The sequence below is a fragment of the Rhinatrema bivittatum genome, chromosome 2 (genome assembly GCF_901001135.1).
Source record: "Rhinatrema bivittatum chromosome 2, aRhiBiv1.1, whole genome shotgun sequence".
Lineage (NCBI taxonomy): Eukaryota > Metazoa > Chordata > Amphibia > Gymnophiona > Rhinatrematidae > Rhinatrema > Rhinatrema bivittatum.
In genome coordinates, this window is record NC_042616.1 from 430,265,764 (window position 1) to 430,286,645 (window position 20,882).

At 43.1% G+C, this 20,882-nt stretch overlaps 1 protein-coding gene across 2 annotated transcripts in view; it reads left to right on the forward strand.

Moving 5' to 3' along the window:
* The window catches only part of SERPINB5 (serpin family B member 5), a 107,265-nt gene extending 100,463 nt beyond the window's left edge, over positions 1-6,802 (forward strand). For both annotated transcript variants that reach the window (XM_029590313.1, XM_029590311.1), the window contains exon 7: positions 3,098-6,802. In XM_029590313.1, coding sequence (XP_029446173.1) covers positions 3,098-3,490 — 393 coding nt within the window. In that variant the 3' untranslated portion in view covers positions 3,491-6,802. The remainder of the gene's footprint in view (positions 1-3,097) is intronic.
* The last annotated feature ends 14,080 nt before the right edge of the window (positions 6,803-20,882 follow it).

Sequence of the window (20,882 nt, forward strand, 5' to 3'; positions counted from 1 at the left end):
AGCATTCTCTGAAATGCTCCCTGTTCCACGCGCAGGTCACCAGAGGCAGGCAGAGCTCCGGAGTCTCAATGCGTGGATGAGACGATGGTGCAAGGAAGAGGGATTCAGTTTTGTTAGGAACTGGGGAACCTTTTGGGGAAGGGGGAGTCTCTTCCGAAGGGATGGGCTCCACCTTAACCAGGGTGGAACCAGACTGCTGGCACTAACCTTTAAAAAGGAGATAGAGCAGCTTTTAAACTAGAACAAAGGGGAAAGCCGACAGTCGCTCAGCAGCGCATGGTTCGGAGAGAGGTATCTTCAAAGGATACTAATGATGCATTAGAATTAGGGCATCTCGACAATGAGGTTCCAATAATTAGAAAAGTAGTCCAAGTGCCTGTAACTAAAAACTCACCTGAGCTAAAAAATTCTAACTTATCCCTATCAATTAAAAAGCAGAATGAAAATACAAACAAAAAACAAACTTTGAAACACCCTCATCCCAGCCACCAGGTTGAAACCCAGGTTTTCCCATCTTGCCTGTTTTTTTTTTTTTTTACTTTAGCTCTGAAAACCAGGTACCCAAAGGGTTTTATCCCCTTGTCATTCACGGTAGGAATTTGTTTGTGTGATAAGATTGTCTTTCAATACAGTTCCAATACAAGTCCCTCTTTCAGTCAAATGTTTACAAGTTGTCTTTTCCAATATTTGTGAAGTAATATTTGACAAATTTAGCAGTAAGACTCAAAGGGTTGCTATTTGCAAATCTATTAATCTGAAACTGTGTCTCATACCCCTTCAATAGGGGTTTAATCACCTGCACAGTGGTGGTGGTGGGGCTTTTCAGAGTTGCTCTGACTTTCCCCGGCTTGCATCTCATGTTACTCTGCCTTTTCCTGTTGTAGCTCATTTCAGTGGAAGCATGTGCTTTCTTATCCCCTCCACCTCCAGAAAGGGGGAGGGGTGGTTTATTACCTATGGGCCAATGCAGAAAGGTGCGTTCTGGCCAATACACCACATTGCCCGCAATTCAACGCTCTTTTTATTAGTGTAAACTTTACTGCCAATGCAGTAAGAAGTTTTACGTGCACAAAATGAGCATTCTAAAATGGGAGTAATACTTAGTGCCCTCACATGGAAATCTCATGCAAATGAGGTCATTGAGTATTACTCCCAGATTCAGAGCAGTGTATTGGGTCGGCTCTCATTTTCTTAGTGCTAGAAAGTAAACTCCAGGGCAGAGATGGCGTTGGATTGGAGGAGTAACCTTAGTGATTAGAGTAGTGGGCTACAAACCAGCATTCAAATACCATTGCTGCTCCATGTGACCTTCAGTAAATCACTTTACCTTCCGTTGCTTCTGTCCCACTGGGGACAGAGAAATACTTACTGTACCTGAATGTAATCTGCTTTGAAGTGGCACCTAAAATAGATTAAAAAACAAATGTTTTAAAATTGACTAATCTACTTTGTAGATAAATAATCACTTATTCGGGTAATTGTCAGCAGCCACTGCTCTTAGCCAGATAAGTACCGAACTATCTGGCAGTGACAAGCTTATGTCACTTAGGGGGTCATTTTCTATTGATATCGCACGCGAAAAGGGACTTTTCGCATGCGATAGCTAGATCGGGGCGGAGTCAGGGCGGTGTCGGCACCGGAAGAGGAGAAGTCGGGGCGGCACCGGGGCGGGTACCGGGGCGGATGCCACGGAAACATCACTGGAGGCGAAAAGGTAAGAACCCTTATCGCCGCCAGTAGTGCGAGGTGGTGCGATCGCTGCCGGCTTTCACAGGCCCACCCCCTGCTTCGCCCTCCCGCCCCCCCGTTACCGCTGAATTCACAAAGCCGTGCGATTTTAGAAAATCTAGGCCTTAGTCTGATAAGTTGGTACTTATCCGGGTATCTGGTGCGGATTGCTGCAACTTAGCTGGATAAGTACTTATCTGTCTAACTAGTGGGAAACTGGACCAGATACTCAGGATAAGTACCGACTTATCCGACTAAGTGACAGCAGCTTGCTGCTGCCAGATAAGCCAGATAGATCAGAATGTATCAGGTAGGTGTGGCACTGGGCTGGCTGTCGCTGTTTATCCGAATAAAGCACAGGTATCCGGAGAAAAGTAATGTGCGGCTTCTCTTGAAGAAATCATTGGAAGACACTGAGGGAGAGAGACACAACTCCGCTGTAAAAACTGGAGAGCATCCCTTCTTTTTCCTATTAATTAATGTGCAGTTCTCCCAGCTGAAGGGGACTGTTTTCTTAGCTGCCTTCCAGGTACAATGCAGGCATTTTCTGACAGCACCCTGTGTATGTAGCATTTCTTCTCTGGAGGAAGCTGTTGAGGCCTGCTCAGCTAATTTCGCTTTTCTTTGTCTAACTACTGAGAGCTTAGGGAAAAGGAGCCAGGTTCAGGGCAGTAAATGGAAACTTGCTCTGTGTGGAATCAAAAAAGCCTGCTTGCACTCAGCCACAGGTCAGCCAGTGAGTGCCGGCTCCTGCATGCCTACCAGCCTGAGGACGACTGGTGAATGCCCAGATTAGACCAGGATTTAACAACAGTCAAAATTGCCCTTTCCATTGATTTAAATATTAACCTTAAGGCAGGCAAACAGCTATAGAGCACTAATTATTTTAAAGGGGATGGAATTTGTCAAGAAACATAGAAACATAGAAATGACGGCAGAAGAAGACCAAACGGCCCATCCAGGCTGCCCAGCAAGCTTTCGCACTTTTTTTTTTCTCTCACATACTTATCTGTTTCTCTTGGCTCTTAGTAACCTTTTTTATTCTATTTCCCTTCCACCCTGCATGATGTTGGCGCACCTAATTACTATAGCTATCTTTTTTTCTCCCTTCCGGTTTCCTGAGTTAAAATGTGCGTTCAGCCAATGTGAATGCACATTTTGCAGTTTTTGCTTATTGTTTTAACTCCCAATGTATTTGCATAACATTAGCTTATTGCATTGGGAGTTAAAAAAAACAAACTTAACCTGAAAGTTAAAAATATGCTCTGTAAACTAATGGACATTTTTTTAATGCCCAGCTTATTGCATTGACCTGTTCGTTTTTTTTCAATTAATTACTAAAATTGCTTTTTCTGCTTTCTTTCTTCAGCTTGAAAAGGAGCTTTCTCTTGAGAAATACGTGCACTGGACCAATCCAAGTGTGATGGCCAGCACCATCGTGAAAGCATCCATCCCCAAATTTGAGCTTAAAGAGAGCTATGACCTGAAACCAACTCTGATAAGCCTGGGCATGTCCAATGCCTTCAATGAGGAAGTGGCTGATTTCTCAGGGATGTCAGAGAGCAAGGGCATTGCCCTGTCCAGTGTTCTCCATAAAGCATGCATAGAAGTCAAAGAAGACGGTGCTATGGAAGCTGAGTGTACAAGGTCACGAATCTTGATGCACAAAGATGAATTTACAGCTAATCATCCTTTCATCTACATGCTCAGGCACAACACAACTCGCAATATTATCATGTGTGGCAAATTCTGTTCTCCTTAAACAATAGTGCACATGTTTATTGAAAATCATAACTTTGCTTTCATGACTTATAGGCCATTTGTACAAAGCATTGATTTAAAAAGCCATTTAATATAGTTAAGGTTGCATGGATATACTTTTCAAGTGCAAAAAATGCATTTGGCATAACACTCCAGCTAGCTACAGTTCTATTTTGCCCCACATATGAGAAAAGAGAGGAAAGATCAAACAGTATGCTTTATCAGATAATACTAATTTTTCATAGTAAATAAAAAGCGTTTCAGTATACTGTTTGAAATAATTCATTTTATTTTTATATGCAATTTATAATATTCAAGGCAAAACAATACTAGAAAGAAATAATGCTGAGGAAAAAAACTTTAAACATGAAAGAGAAAACTCTCTGAAATATTGTTAACCATATGTTTGGTACAATCTAACCTAGTTACTACTGTACCTTTAAACCTCCCTCTCCCAAATTAGCACTACTACAACTATTCGGTGCAAGTGCTCTTTTGTGAGAAGCTAGAATTATTTTCCCTGAGGAATTGATTAATATTTAGAGCTATTTGACAGAACTTGACATCACATAACATGGTTTTGCTATGGACAACTCACAGAAACTGTAAAGGATCTGCTCATCGTTCATCCAGTTTATATCTTGTGCCCTATTTGTCTTGTCATGATCAGATTGTAAGCTCTACAGGGCAGGGGCTGTCTCTTATAAGTATCTGTACAGCGCTGGGTACATCCAGTACCACTATAGAAATACAGTAAGTACTCATAGTTCACTGTGGACCCAATATAACTTGGCCCGACATAACGTGATATCGCTTATAATGTGGTCAAAAGTTGGCTCCCAATTTCACAATGTAAATCAGACATTTTTTTCAATGTTAAAATACATATGTTGTTATTTCATGATTTCTAAAAATTGATAATGACAGCATGCAGGTGTTTTGTTCTTAGCAATAAAACCTTTTATTTCCATGAAATCTTAATTTCCAGCATCCAAAAAAATTGTACTTATCTATTACAGCAAAATATATAAAGTCAATATAATGTGGGCTCATTATAAAGCAGATCAAATGTTTGGACCCCAACGCCCGTGTTTTATCAGCTCTACCGTGTGCTTCACATCATATTCATCTCTATAAGGGACACTATCCTAGAATTATTCATTTACTATAACTAAAACAAGTCCCTCCCCATTTTGGACTAGCACATATTTGGTTGAGCATGCGTGAAGGACGCTCCTTCAATCTGTCTCTTGATATTCTTTGGAGTGGTGTCATTGGGTCTCCCAGGAGGGCTTAGTGAGTCCTTTCCACTTCCCAGAAGGTCCAAGTAACATAATGACATAGAAAATGGCTCAACCAGTCTGCCCAGTTGTGACCCATTCACTCTGCATAGATGTGCACACAAATTCCCACATGGAATCCAACACCCACTCCCTTTTCCCCAAATGTCTTTTAGGGCTGTAACTGCCACTCCAGGCAAGTTATCTCTTGCCTCTAGCAAGCATAAAGCAATCCTCTAACTGCTTTTATGGGCTGTAACTACCATGCTGTGTAGGCTTCCCCAGTGCTGCATTACCATTCTCTTGCCACTAGTGATCCTCTATGATTATTCCATGCTTTTTTTTTTTAATTTGCTACGTTTTTGTCTTCACCACCACTTCCATAGGGTTATTCCAGGCATTATCAGGTTCTGACCAGGACATAGGCACAATAATCGATATTTACAACAGAGCTTCAACCAAAGGAGCATTTTGCAAACATAACAAAGTCTTGCCTTACACTCTGCAAGAGAAGCAAACAAGTGAGGTTTTCGATCTACAACAGCTCCAAATGGGATTCAAAAACAATCCTTACACACCCAGCCTATGGATCCATTGTGTCAGCAGAGACTATGCTAGGGGTAGGGGTGCTAGCAGGGGTGGGTCTTCCTTTGGACCAATGAGGGCTTCCCTGGGTGTGCCCATGCCCCTAATAACTAAAGGATGGGAATAATACTGCTTCCCCAGCCTTCCCCAGCTGGTATGGCTCTCCCTGGGAGGATCCTAGCCTGCTGCTCCCACGTCCATTGGTTCAAGAGCTGCTGGTCTTGTCAGGCACCCTTCTCCCTCTCTGCACAAAGCTATTCTTCAGTCTACTCCCTTGGAGTTTTGTGTTATGACCCCTATTTCTATAACTTCCTTCTTTCCATTCTACACAAGTTCTTTTCCAGACTCTGTTTGTATCTGGCCGGAAAGATCCAGCTTGACCGCCGTCTTAGACTTGGGGCTGAACTCTGTTTCTCGCTGAAGGGCTTTTGCCTACCAACTACTCTGTTCTTTCTCTCTGCAGCCTTTGTGATTCTTGATGTTCAGCTGTGCTTACTCCATTTATAAGGCCTTCTCCTGGGCTATTATGTAAGATTGCCTAGAGCCAGCTCTCCAGCAGCCATTCTTCTCCTGCCTCCTGTGCTTCGAGTCTTTCTGTCTCTTGCTACGTCTCAGGATGTGGTTGCTTTGTTGAGGCTGGATTCTTCTTTCTCCCCAAGCCCTGCCCAGAGACACTCTATCCTTTCTGTGCAGGTCTGTTTCCAATTTTTCCCTTTGTCCAACTTTACTCCTGCCTGTTAAGTCTCTGTCCCTGGGTCTGCTGTCTAGTTTGCTCTTGCAGGCCATCCACTGTCATCAGCCTTGCTTGTGTGGTAGTGTCTGTATATATTATTTTAGCTTGGTACTTTACCTATGTAAAAATATCAGATCAGCCATTCAAAGTCTCTTGCCTTATTGCATAATTGGCTTTGTGTTGGGGTTACAAAAAACTATAGGTTAGCTTAAGGTAATTAAAAATATTTAGAAATGTGACCTAAAAAATAAACAAAATATTGGCAACATTTTTGAAGTTTGAATATATCAAGCCTTTAAATATGGATTAAAAACTACAATAGAGATTATTGTAGTTAGGGTTAAAGGTGGCATTTTTCATGAGACAGAATAATTAGAAATGACATTTTTATACCAACGTGTTATGGGATAGTATTAATATTTTGGGATTGTGCTATTGAAAAATGCTATATATTTTAATAGCTATTTCTTTTGCTTGTGGCTAAGATTTCAGAAAAACACTTTCTGAACCCTAATTAAAGAGACAAACAAGCAAGTCACACATGCACTCACATACACAAAGAGAAATCTTTCAAATCCTATAAGATCTATTGTTAGTCTGCTGGTTACTATTAGTCAAAAAAAAAAAAAAGGTATGACACAGCTGTGAGGTCATAACTTACTTTATGACAACTATGTTTCAATTTTGTGAATAAATCTTTCATGCCATAACTGCACCAAATATTGTCGTTATCTGTTATTCATATTGGTATTGTAAGTTAATGAACTATTTGTACCTTGAACACAGGACTCCAGTGTTTGTGTACTAAATCTACATTGCTCCTTTGGCAGTGTTGTTCTACACCTGTAGTGCACAGGACTGCTCAGAGAACCCTGTGGCCCCATTGTGGCGTGTCCTGAGGGCACAGCACACATAATTATTCTGCAACCAGGGCTCACCTTTGCATTTACCTAAAACATAGGTAACAAATTCAGTGACGTTGTTCACTTAAAAATCTGCAAGGATGTCATACAAATAACTTATTTATTTATAAATGTTTATATTCCGCATCCTCCAGTCATGATTGCTCGGTGCGGATCACAATTTTACATTCATGAAAGACACAAGAGACAAACATTTTTCCCTCATATTCTATTTTTTTTTTTTGAAACTATCTTTATTCAGATTTTTCAAATGGTAAACAACAAGCATTCATACAGCAATGGAATACTTCAGCCCATATGCCCTTAAACCATGAACAAGAAATAAGGAATAACAAGAAAAAACGGTACCCCACCCCAACCCCCACCCCCCCCGCCCCCCTTTCCCCGGATGGAGTTCAATCGTACAGTGCTGTTTCTCGTTGTATTTCCGCAAGAAAAAGTCAGGGTGGAAGATGTCGTTAATTCCTCATCGTCGAGAAGAGTTGCAGCTCATCAGCCAGTTCCATATGTAAGGGAGGGTCAGGATCACACAGTCCAGTGATCAAGGCCATTGGGCCCCAGGCCAGGGACCCCAATTGGTCCCTGTCCTCGGGGTCAAATATTTCGTAAAAGCGGCCCAAATATGGTGTATATGTACAGATCTCTTTGGCATCGCCACTGTGAGAAGGGCATGTTCCATTGAACATAATCTAACCATCTTTTGGAACCAGCGCTCATAACAGGGGGCAGAAACCTCCAACCACGTAGCCAATATTAATTGCTTTCCCACCAACCCCGCTCGGCAGATCAGAAGTCTCTCCGGGTCGGAGAGAGGCACCGACAAGCAGTGTACCGACCCAAACAACCAAAGATTTGGATCTGGTGGCAAGAAACGCCCCATAAAGGACGAGCAGGCTTTACACACCTGGTTCCAGAAAGTCGATATTTTTGAACAATCCCAGAAACAATGGAAAAAATTACCTTTGTCATGTCCACATCGACGACAGTGGGATGAAGGTGCTATCTTCATTTGATAAGCCCTGTAAGGGGTAATGTAACTAAGCCATAGAAATCTGTACTGGGTTTCTTGTAACAGTACATTTTCGGACAACAAAGGTATATCAGTAAAACAGGCCACAAATTCTACATAGGTTAAAGAAAACAAAGCCCACTCTCCCCATCTACCATAAAGCGTGGCAAGCACATCTACTTCCGAATATACGAGTAAGTCTTTATAAAGCTGGGATACTCTGCTCTTATGTCTGGTCCCCACTTGCACTAAATCTCCCAAGCGTTGGATAGCTGGGGCATCCTCTGACCGGGGTGCTCCTGTATGAAGGAAGTGGGTAATCTGTAGATAAGCAAAGTAATCACTGCTAGGCACAAGGAATCTTTGTTGGACAGTGGAGAAGGAGAGAATAGTTCCCGTCCCCTTATCATAAAGATCGGAGATATAATTGAGCCCTAAACCCTTCCAGCGTTGAAAAGCTCCACCCCCAGACCCCGGTGGGAAGAGATCATGCCCTGTTATCGTTAAAAACATTGGTTGGACCACAGATAGTCCCCCCAAGGTACATAATAGATTCCATGACTTCCTGCACAATCTCAAAAGAGGTTGCGGCTTCAAATTATGGGGGACCATATGAGCAGGTATTTGTACTAAAGGATTTAGCGTCCGAACTCCATACCATTCCAGCAAGTGAGTGTGGGGGGTCCAGGAGGATAATCCCGATAGCCAGTCTCTAATATGGCGTACCCCACAAGCTAGATTATAAAGTTCTAAGTTGGGGCATCCCAGACCTCCTTTCACTCTGGGGCGCATGAGTACCTCTAATGGAATTCTAGCCTTCTTATCTCTCCAGAGAAATGAGCGTAGGGCTCTTTGAAATCGGAAAAGGTCGGCTTTTAAAATACAGAGAGGGGCCAGCTGTAAAACGTAAAGCCATTTTGGGAGTATTATCATTTGAAATAAGTGAATACGTCCCAGGAGAGACAAAGGCAAGGAGGTCCAGCGCTTGAAAGTAGCCAGGGTGTTAGTAAGCAGAGGGTGAATATTGGCTTGATAAAAATTACACAGGTTATGTGGTATATAGATACCTAAATATTTTAAAGTGTCTGCCGCCCATCGGAAGGGAAAAACACCCGGCCAAGTGTCTCGCAAAGTGCCTGTAACATCCAGGGCCTCGGATTTCCCATAATTTATTTTGAGCCCAGAAAACAGACTATATTGAGCTAAAAGATCCAACATATGGGGAAGCGAATACTGGGGCTTTGTTAGGTACACTAGCAGGTCATCGGCGAAGGCAGCAACCTTAAAAATATATTGGGGTCCACCAAACCCTTTCACCTCTCTACTCCCATCAATCTTTCGCAACAGGGGGTCCAGTGCCAAAATATACAGGAGAGGGGATAAGGGGCACCCCTGCCGGACTCCTCGCTGTATGGGGATTGCCTCCGATCGGGAGTGATTGGCTAAGATGCTGGAAGTCGGAGTCTTATAAAGTAAGGTTATATAAGTCAAAAAATCCCCCCCAATGCCAAATCTTTGTAAAACCGTGAAAAGATACGACCAGTTAACGCGGTCAAAAGCCTTTTCAGAATCTAAGCCCACTACCAACGCTGGTATCTGTCGAGTACGACATATAGTCATGGCAGTGAGCAATTTCGTAAGTGTTCCATTCGGTTTTCGGCCCCTTACGAAACCTGTCTGATGCAGGGAGATTAAACCTGGAAGAAAGATCTTTAAGCGTTCCGCTAAGATTTTTGCAAGAATCTTAAAATCACAATTTAAAAGAGTGATGGGCCGGTAGGAAGACGGGCATGTTTTATCTTTGTCCGGTTTCGGTATAAGGGTAATATGTGCATGATTAAAGGCGGCTGGGAAACTATCCTGCGCCAGGCCTTCTATAAAGTACTTAGTTAAGGTCTCACTAATGTAAGGCGACAGGATTTTATAAAAATCGTAGGAAAACCCGTCCGGGCCGGGGGATTTCCTCGTCTGAGCGGCAGAAATAACCTGTGAAACTTCATATTCCTGAATGGGTTTATTCAAAAATTCTCGTTGGGCTGCTGACAATGTGGGTAAGCGTACATCTCTAAAGAAGGCGTCCTCTCCCTCACCAACATCTCCCAACTCCGGGCTATAGAGGGTGGCATAGTAGTGTTGGAAGGAGGCACAGATTTCCTCCTCCTTTACCGTTTCCTGCCCAGATGGAGTCTTTAATCGTGCTATAAACGAGCGGGGTGTCTGATTTTTAACTAGTCTGGCTAACAACCGACCCGTTTTATTACCATATTTGAAAAGTGACTTCTGTCCTCCCCACAAATAAAGGCGGGCTCGGGCATCAAGTAAGGTGTTTAAACGTCCCAGAATACTATAAAACTCCACTCTATAGTTACCAGTGTTGTGAGAGGAAAGGAGCCGTTTCGCTCTCTTCAATTTGGTCTCAAGATCTAAGATGGATTGGTTAATACGTTTACTTCGAGAATGAACATAGGAGATAATCTCACCACGGAGTACTGCCTTGGCAGTATCCCAAAAAAGAAGAGGTGTAGTGGTGTGTTGTTGGTTATCCTTAGCAAAATTCTTCCACTTTTCCTTCAGAAAGATTTTAAAGGCAGCCTCATCCTTTAGAAAAGATGGAAACCGCCAAAGTCTCACTTGGCGTTCCAATCCCGGAGACCGTATACTAATTGAGATTGGTGCATGGTCAGATATTGCCAAGCTTTCTATATTTGCCTGGGAAACCGTAAAAAAATCCCGCTGAGATACCAATATGTAATCAATCCGGGACATCGTATGATGAGACCGGGATATATGCGTATAGTCTCTCTCACTGGGGTGTAGTGTTCGCCAGACATCAAGTAAAAGGAGTTGACGACACAAATATGCCACCCCCTGCTTCTGCTCACCTGTATGGCGGGGTTGTGGAGTATTTCTATCTAATAGGGCCTCATGAACACATACAGTATACCTTGACTGTGTAGTTGCAATAGGGTGCCCAGTTCTACAAAAAATGCATGGCTATAAGCATTTGGGGCGTAAATATTGCAGATGGTGACCGGTTTATTATTCCAGACACCCAGTATTATAACATAGCGACCTTCCTCATCAGCCAGAGTATTATGCACTTGAAAATTAGCATTTTTATGTACTAATATGGCAACCCCACCCTTCCTGCGCACCGCTGCTGCAAAGATGCAGGTGCCCACCCAGTCTCGCTTGAGTTTGCGACTTTCCAACTCAGTGAGGTGGGTCTCCTGAATACAGGCAAGATCTGCCCGCAATCGCTTTAGGTGAGTCAACACTTTGTTTCGCTTCACTGGTGTACCAAGACCATTTACATTCCAAGATATCAAATTAACCATGGGAATGGAAAACAATAAGGCTCCACATACAAGTGCATATCATGTAGTAAACGTGGGTGGGCACCCAGCCTTGCCCCCCCACGACATATAATCTCACATAGAACGGTATGACTCCCATTTGCCATAGTATATGCCACCCATAACCATGGGCCAGAAAACTCATTCCCCATAACAACGACAATACTAGTGCTACTCCATCCCTTCCCAAAATCCCCCACCCCCGCCCCCCTCCCCCCCACCCATCCCCCCCTTTCCCCTCCCTTCCCCGTCCCCTCAATACCACAGTTAAGAAATAAACCCCCATCCAACTCCATGGGGATTTAGAGATCTCGTTGATGTGCCCGGGCACATCCACTCCGCATCCTCAGTATGGACCTGAAATCCACAAGGACGAACTATATACAGAACAGAGCCAGAGGCACTAGTCATGAAACATAATCGGAGTGATCCAAAGGGAGCGGTCCACTCGGAACAAATCGTGGTAAAACCATTAGAATATAACACTGTACATGGGGATACGTATGCATAGCCTATCGTTTATGTTGCGTCTAGGTCTCGAGGCCACAGCACTTCCCCATCGCCGTACCACTCTGGAGAAATGGGTGCCTCCGGGCGCGCTTTAGTAGCTACAGTCTAAAGGGAGAACGAGTACTGTTATTGCGTTCACCTTCCCCTTCAGCTGTCCCGCACAGGTACCCTCTTGGTGCCAATTGTTGCTCCCGCATGAGCGGCGAGTCCACGTGCTCAGATCCCAACTCGCGTTTAGGCCGACCGTACTGTAAACTGGTACCCTCTCTTGACCAGAGCTCTGGGAAGGCTCACGAAGCCCCGGAACCCGAAACGGGTCTCCCGTCTCCAAGTCAGGTCTCCCGCGTCAGGCCGCACCGAAGTCAGTAGCGTAGCAGCGCACCCATGTCGTTCCGCCATACTCAAATGAGGCGGGCACGTCGCAGGCCTAACACAGATGGGCTCGTACTCGGGTCAAAGCACAAAATAAAATTCCCAATATTCGATACTAGTCACCGTGGGCAGTTGCTTGGCTAGGCGCACCGCTGTTATAACTTCGCCGTCCCATCCGAGCCAGCTCGTCAATGGATGGGCCTCTGGTCACCGGGTGAGCCATATTTATTATTATAGTTTTTAAGTCCACTCTCCACAATACATGCCTTCTCCATCTCTGTAGGCGTAATATCAGGTCCTTTGCAGTTTGGCTATTTATGAGTTGTAGTTTAGGTTGATGGATGTTTTTTTTTTTTTTTTCCTCTTTTTTCATTAATCGGCCTGCTTTCCCTCACGGTGAGGCATCAGTCAGTTTCGCAAGAAAGGCTTTCGCCGCCGCCGGGGTCTCAAACACCTGCACCCGATCACCCTGCCACACTTTGAGGCGTGCAGGGTAGAGCAGTGAAAATCTTACCTCTTGATTATGCAAGGAGGTGCAAATAGAGGAGAATCCCCGCCGGGCCTCCGAAACCGTCGCAGAAAAGTCTTGAAAAAGACGGATTGGCAGGCTCTGGTACTGAAGATCTCGTTTGGACCTGGAGGCGCGCCAAATCTCCGCTTTATGCGAGGAATTAAGAATCTTAGCGATGACCAAACGGGGTCTCGCATTGGCCTCCTTCCGAGCCCCTAAACGGTGGGCCCTCTCCACCACCAGTTTATCCCGGAGGTGAGGTAAGCTCAATGCCTCAGGGATCCAGGATTCCAGTAAACCACAAAGCGTTTTTTCTTCAATATGTTCAGGAAATCCCAGAAAGCGGATGTTGTCCCTCCGGGCTCTATTTTCCAGTTCATCAATTTTTGCCTGCATAAGTTTCAGCTGCTTGTCCGTGTCCGCCATTTTCCTTTCAGTCTGCAGCGCCTCGTCTTCCACATTTGAGAGCCTGGCTTCTGCCTGATCAAGACGGGGAAGAAGCTCATGGAGCGTTTCCTTGACTTCCCCCAATTGCTGAGTAATATGGTCAAGCTTATCATCAAGGGCTTCTCGGATCGCGTCTTTAATGTCGGTAATTGTAAGTCCCTGGGAACCAGAATCGGGCCCTCCTTCTCCCGCGGCAGCCATTTTGGGTGTTGCCTTCGGTTTTTCTTTTTCTCGGCGGCCGGCTTTGGTAGTCATCGGAGGTGTTAGTTTATTCATATACTTAATGATGGACATATGCCCCCTCTCAAGCTAAGTTTTCGCCGGGTTTGAGGCTATATTCGAGTAAGAATCCTCGCGGTAGGCGGAGTGGGTCCCGGAGCTGATGAGGATCGCAGCCTCTCAGCTCACCACATCACGTGATCTCTCATTCTATTTTTTAATAGTTAAATTGTTCTTACATTTGCATTTGTTAAGTCAAATTTTATTAAGTTTTTAAATCAATTTGTAGAGATACCTGGATAATTTTATTTACACAGTCATGCCTTATAATTTTTGGTTCATCCGTTTATCACTTATTTTTCATCAAATTATAATCATTTCATGTTGGCACTCCCCTCTGCTCCTAATCTTTTGGCACCAGCATAATTGCACCCTCTTTATCCTCTTCTTATCAGGCCTGGTAGCATAAGTGATGTTGAAGAAAACCCATTAAATACTGTAGTACTATATGTATAGGGACCTTTCTCTTCAATTTTAATTTTTACTATTCACAGGTATTTATCAGCGTTCATTACAACAAGAGCAAACATAATATCAATTAATTAATTAGTTAAACATGATTTCCAATCCACGTTTTCCTTCATTCAAGGTAAAGAAAGTACTATTGACCTGGAAATATGAGTCATTTTTTCCCAATGATTTCAACTGTTTTTGTTGCAATAAACACTGATAAATTTCTGCCTAAAATAAAATAAAAACTGAAAATAAAGGTTGTTTCATCGATGGGGTGAATTTTCAATAAGGTTATGGAGGTAATTTTCAAAGAAGTTACATGTGAAAATGTAACATGCTATTGTAGCAATTTTCAAGTCATTTACGCGCATGAAGTGCACTTACATGTCAATATCCTATGGGCAATTCAATGGCATATATTGTAGCAATTTTCAAAAGCCAACTTACATGGGTAAATTGCATGTACACATGTAAAACACAATTTCAAGCATGTAAATCCTCTTTAAAATCAGACCCTTGGCATGTAAAAATATATATGTGCGCCATCTGCTGGTAATCTGATTTTCTAAATGAATGACATAGACACTTATATCCATCTTTGCAAATAAAAGTACAAGCGAAGGTCACGTGGGGCGATGAGCTGAAGCGGACGTGCTTTGCTTCGGCTCCCGGCTTCACAGCCAACAAATAACGGCGAAATTACTCTCTGCGGGCTAAGGCAGTTATCGGCATCTTTATAATTCTAGCTCATGTCGATAGTAAATTATATGAGCCGCTCACCGGGGAGCATGACATCGAAAACCACCCGAAAAGATAAAGAGAAAGCTAAGGCTGTCTCGGAGCCTAAAATGGCGGCGGCAGCAGCGGCAAATGTTGGCGAATCTCCTTCTGCAGGACTAATTACAGCAGCGGATCTAAAGAAAATAATAGCGTCAGCACTGGACGAAAAGTTAGCGGGTATATCGGAGAAACTAAATGAGGTGAGAGAAGCGATTACTGAATTAGGTCCCCAACTTGACCATGTGGAGGGCCGAGTCTCACTGCTAGAGGACGATGTGATGGTTTATACGGGGAAAATGGAGACGCAAGAAAAATTGATGAAAGAGGTCCAAATTAAACTCGAGGACCTAGAAAATAGGGCAAGACGATCTAATTTAAGGTTTCTTGGGCTACCTGAAACGGTGGATCAATCGGGGCTAGAAAATTTTTTAGAGGCCTGGCTTCCTGACGCTGTGGGGGTCCCGGAGTTCAAAAATCAGCTTACCATAGAAAGAGCCCACAGGGTGGGAGTGAGAAAAGAATCGGACCCGAGGCCCCGCATAGCGATTGCAAAAATTTTAAATTATGCACACCGCCAAAAACTATGGGTTGCATCGAGAAAAACCAAAGAAATCTTATATCAAGGAACAAAGATACGCATTGCCCAAGATTTCTCTGCCCGTGTCTCCCAACAACGGCGGGCTTTTTCCACAGTATGTGCGAAACTGGTAGATAAACAAATTAAATTTGCAGTTCAATTCCCAGCTATCCTAAAAATCTGGGATGGGGGCAAAGGACATACGTTTGAGAACCCCGAAGCAGCGCACAAATATTTGGATACCCGTAGTGTACAGGCATGAGGTATGCTGAGATCCTGCATATTTAAGTAGGTACAGGTTTCTCTCAGAGAATTTCTAATTCGAGTTCCCCTGCATATTTTCACATAATGGGGAAAATGATGGTTTATGGGAGTTAAATTTTATACTGCCAAGTTGTTTACTGTTTAAATAGTTGGCTGGGGAGTGGGAACACTCCAATCGTGATCTCTAGCGTCTCAGACAGAGGGCTCTTTGTCTGAGTGACGCATTTCAGGAATAGGGTTAATCCCTTGGGAGACGGGAAGGGAATGGGATATGGGTTTGGGGGGTTTGGGCAGAGAACACATTTCATGATTATACTACGGGTCGGGGGATTTGGCTTATCTATTTTCAGTAACCTTACGAAGAGGAGGAGCTGCAGGCTAGGCTGGGGGCCAGCAGCTCTTTATGTTCTGATTCAGGGGACATCTAGTGACATGGAAGTTAACTGGACGGGATATGGGTAAATACAAGATAGTTTCCTGGAATGTAGATGGATTAGGCTCTCCAATAAAAAGAAAAAAAATCTTTCAACATTTACAGCGTTTAAAAGCTAACATCGCCTGCTTACAGGAAACGCATTTATCAGAAGGAGAGAGCATTAAATTGAGGAGAGAATGGGTCTCTGATTGTTACTTTGCCTCAGCTGCAGGCAGGAAAGGGGGGGTGGCGATCCTAATTAATAAAAATACTCCCTTTCTAGTAACGAAAGAGGTCAAGGATCCCAATGGCCGTTTCATTCTCATACAGGGCACTTTAGCAGGCAAGCAAATAACCCTCTGTAATATATACGCTCCCAATGTGCCTGATGAGAAATTTTTCTCTCAGTTGATTTCCTTGATACTAGCCAACGTACTGGGGGACCTTTTAGTAGCGGGAGATATGAACAGTATTCTAGATGCACAACTAGACAAATCTCAATTACCTAGAGGATTCCGCCCCTCTGCTACCTCAGGAGTAGTACAACTAAGCAAGCATCTGGGATTGGTGGACCCTTGGAGAATACTAAATCCAACCACGAGAGAATATACTCATGTCTCACGAGCCCATAGTACCTTATCTCGAATAGACTACATATTGATACCTGATCGGCTATTTTCGCGAGTGGACAAGGCAGACATTGGAGCCATAGTAGTGGCGGATCACGCACCCATATGGGTAGATCTTTGGGTTTCTTTAAAGAACACCGAAAAAAAAAAGTGGCGACTTCCCGGTCATTTGATGAAGGATGTGGATTTTCATCCATATTTACGCTCTAAATGGGAAGAATTTCAAGAGCACAACCGACAACATCTGAATGACCCGACTTTATTCTGGGAAACTGGTAAAGTTGTTATAAGAGGAGAGATCATTGCATATACTATTAAGAAACATAGACAGCTTAATAATACTATTCTGCAATTGGAAACGCAATTGCAGCAGGCGAAACAACAGCTTGCAACCTGTCAATCTACCTCCAATAAAACGGCATATTGGGCATGTGTCCATGCGCTTAACGCGCAGTTACACCTAAGGGCACAGAAAGTCTTACAGGCTTCTGATCATTACTTTTATAGATATGGCAACAAATCGAGCAAACTGCTATCCAGACTAGTAGCGATTAAGAGGAGAAAATCATACATCACTGGTTTAAAAACCAATAATGGCCAGTATGTGACCAACACAGAGGATATTCTTGAAACACTTCGTCAGTTTTATGCGTCACTTTATAAGGAAGACAGAGAAGGAAACCACCTTGATGAGGAGTCCTTTTTCACTGATATTAACTTACCATGTGTTAGCGAAGCTCAGAAAGAATTGCTGACGCGTCCTATTTCTGCAGGAGAAATTGCAGGAGTGCTAAAAACAGCAAAATGCAATAAATCGCCTGGCCCGGATGGATTACCAGTGGAATATTACAAGCTGTTGGGTGCTAGTGTGCATGATACAATGACTTTATTCTTCAACCACGCGTGGATGGGGGAGGGCTTTTCACCTTCATTTAATGATGCCTTCATTACGGTCTTACCCAAGCCGGGAAAAGATATTCAACAAGCAGCGTCATATAGGCCAATTTCACTATTGAATACGGATTTGAAGTTGTACGCCAGAATCCTTGCCATCCACATGGGAGGAGTCCTTCCATCGCTGATTTCCTCTTACCAGGTGGGCTTTGTAGGAGGAAGAAATGCTGGTGCTCATGTCTTTCGATTGATCACGGCATTAGAAACATCTAACCGGCTCCAGCAGCCGGCAATGGCTGTGGGCTTTGATTCGGAAAAAGCCTTTGATCGTGTATCTTGGGACTATATGTTTTCCGTCATGAAACGATTTGGCTTTCTGGAATTGCTTATTAAGGCTATCTCCATTTTATACAAACAACCAAAATCCTACATAGTGGCGAATGATTCGTTCTCCGGCGAGGTCCAGATTCAGCGGGGAGTTAGGCAGGGTTGCCCACTGTCTCCGATTTTGTACATTCTCTCTTTGGATCCTCTGCTCAGAAAATTGGCTCAAACGCATGTTCTGCAAGGCCAGCAAATAGGCACTGACAACTTTCTGCTAGCTGCTTTTGCGGACGATATGCTAGTTTACCTAACCAATCCCATTCAAGCTCTGCCTCATGTACTTAACATTCAACGAGCTTTTGGACGTTTTGCAGGGCTAAAGATCAATGTAGATAAGTCCGAAGCGTTGGATGTATCTGGAACCTTACAGTCCACATGGCCGGGTCAATTTCCTTTAAAATGGGTCTCTAAGTCGCTAAAATATTTAGGTATCCATATACCCGCTAACTCGAAGGATGTGTACTCTCTCAATGTAATACCTCTTAAGAAGAAACTGCTACAAAAACTCCAAACCTGGCACACTTTACCACTCTCTTTGTCGGGGAAAATATTATTGCTCAAGATGATGGAAATTTCTAAGTGGCTTTACTTATTTAGCATGCTGCCTCTCTGGCTCCGAGCATCAGACGTCGCGGAGATGGACAGAGCGCTTAACAGATATTTATGGTCCGGAAAACGTGCAAGGATACCTTTGAAAGTTTTAATGCGACCAAAAAGTGATGGGGGATTAAATTGCCCCAATTTGAAATTATATAATTACGCAAGTTTACTCCGCCACCTAAGAGATTGGATTCTGATTACTGACTCGTGTTCGCCTATGGGCTTCATACAAAGCTGGCTATATCCTTTCTCTCCAGGAGCTGTTTTGCATGGGACTCATAAGTCATTGCCGTCCTACTACGTTACCAGTATCCTTATACATCCCATACGCTTAATGTGGAAATTTATCTGTAAACACCACCATGTAAGCTCGGAGAATACGGTTTGTCAATCAATAGCGGGAAACCCTGGCTTCCCACCAGGAATGGAACTTGTCCTCTTCACCAGATGGGCAAACGCAGGATTAAAAAATATATTTCAACTAATTCATTTTGAGAAGGAAGAAGTATATGTGCATAGTTTCCAAGAACTTCAGAGGCTCTACCACCTTCCTTATGCGGACTTTTATGGATACTTACAATTGAGGCATTTTATCCATGGTCAGTTACATAATACCACATCCTTTAAAACTTCTCATATTCTTCTTACTTTCATTACAGGACCTCTGGAGAAACGTTTTACATGCTCGCAGTATTATCTAGCACTCTTGCAATTAATGTCAATGCCAGTGTTCTCAAATGTGCTCAATAAGTGGAATAGAGCGTTACCGGATCCTATTTCTATGGAGGATATCAAAGGATGTTTTCAACAAATTCCTATCACTTGTGAGAATGTCCTCTTGCGAGACAAACAATATAAATTTTTCCATCAGGCGTATTACTCCCAGCAGGCGGCTTTTCATATGGGCCTGACGACAAACCAAGACTGTTCCAGATGTGGAGATAAAAATCCAGGTTACTTTCATAATGTCTGGTCGTGTAAACTCATACAAACCTTTTGGAAACACTTGCAACACTTGTTGAGTGAAATTTGGGGTATCACCATACCGCTGGAGCCAAGGATCTGGCTCTTTGGTCTTGTATCATATTTGGATGGTCATCTCAGTAAACCTCAACTTCAATTTATGTACAAACTGATACTTACAGCACTGGATACATTACTGAATCAATGGATAAATCCAGTACCACAGTACAAGATTGTATGGAAACACAAAATACAACAGATGTTACACTTTGAATATTTATCAGCACGACAGAAATCTACAAAACATCGAATCCGAACTGGTAACATTTGGCAAGACTATGTGGCTCACTTACCTAAGGAAGCCATTGTGGGTCTTCCTTCTTTGCAGGCGGTGCAGTGAGTGTAATCCAGGACAGCTCAATTAGATAACTGATTTGGCTGGAGCAAGGACTGATGGCTACTTGTTGACGGTATGTAGCGCCAAGGATTCAACAAGGCGAGCAAGTAACATCCTATATAATGCTAGTATTTGATCACAGTCATTTCATAAGGTACTGGCTACGGTGATGTGGAGGGCTGAATTTTTGGACTCGTACTGAAAGTGGGACCAGTGAACTGTAACAAGTGAAATGTGAAATGTGTATATGGGATATGGGGTGGGGGGGGGGGGGGGAAGAAGGAGGAATATCCTTTTCTTCACATAGGTTTCATAGTTCATCTATATGTAATCCGGAGAGGAGAGTATGGGGAGAGGGGGGAGGGGGAGGGGACATAATACTTGAAGGTTTAGAGGCATGCATAAATCAAAAACTCACAACAGCAAGCACCAATTTGTTCGAGGTGATAATATCATGTTTTATTTTCTATACCAAGTGGATGATTTCTTAATTCTACAGGAATTGCCCAGGAGGGGTCAGTTATCGAATAAGTGAATGTTATGAATGTTATGAATACTATAGTTGAATGTTATGAATAGTATAGCCATCTGCTACTGTATTACAACATAGTTGTGTACTGTTTAACATGTAGCCAAAATGCAGGTCCTTGTAATGTTCAGGAATGGGTAGCCCACCTAACTTTAGGTGGTATGGGATGGCTCTCTACTGATATGTTTTCAGATAGACAATTATAAGATGGCTTAGACAATACGAACTGGCTGATCTACTGATACAAGATGGAAGCTTGAAAGTAGATGTACTGCACATGTTGTAATGAAAATTTCTTGATTGTAAATTGGAATTGCTGTTAATAAACAAATACAAACAAAAAAAAAAAGTACAAGCGAAAAAAGTGGGCATGTTAGGAGAGTGTCAAAACGGGGTTTGCATATGCATGCATAAGTCTCTGTTTTAAAAGCAATTTACGCATGAACGTCTTTAACACTGTGTGAGTAGATTTACTACAGCTATTTTACATGCCAAGTTCAAGC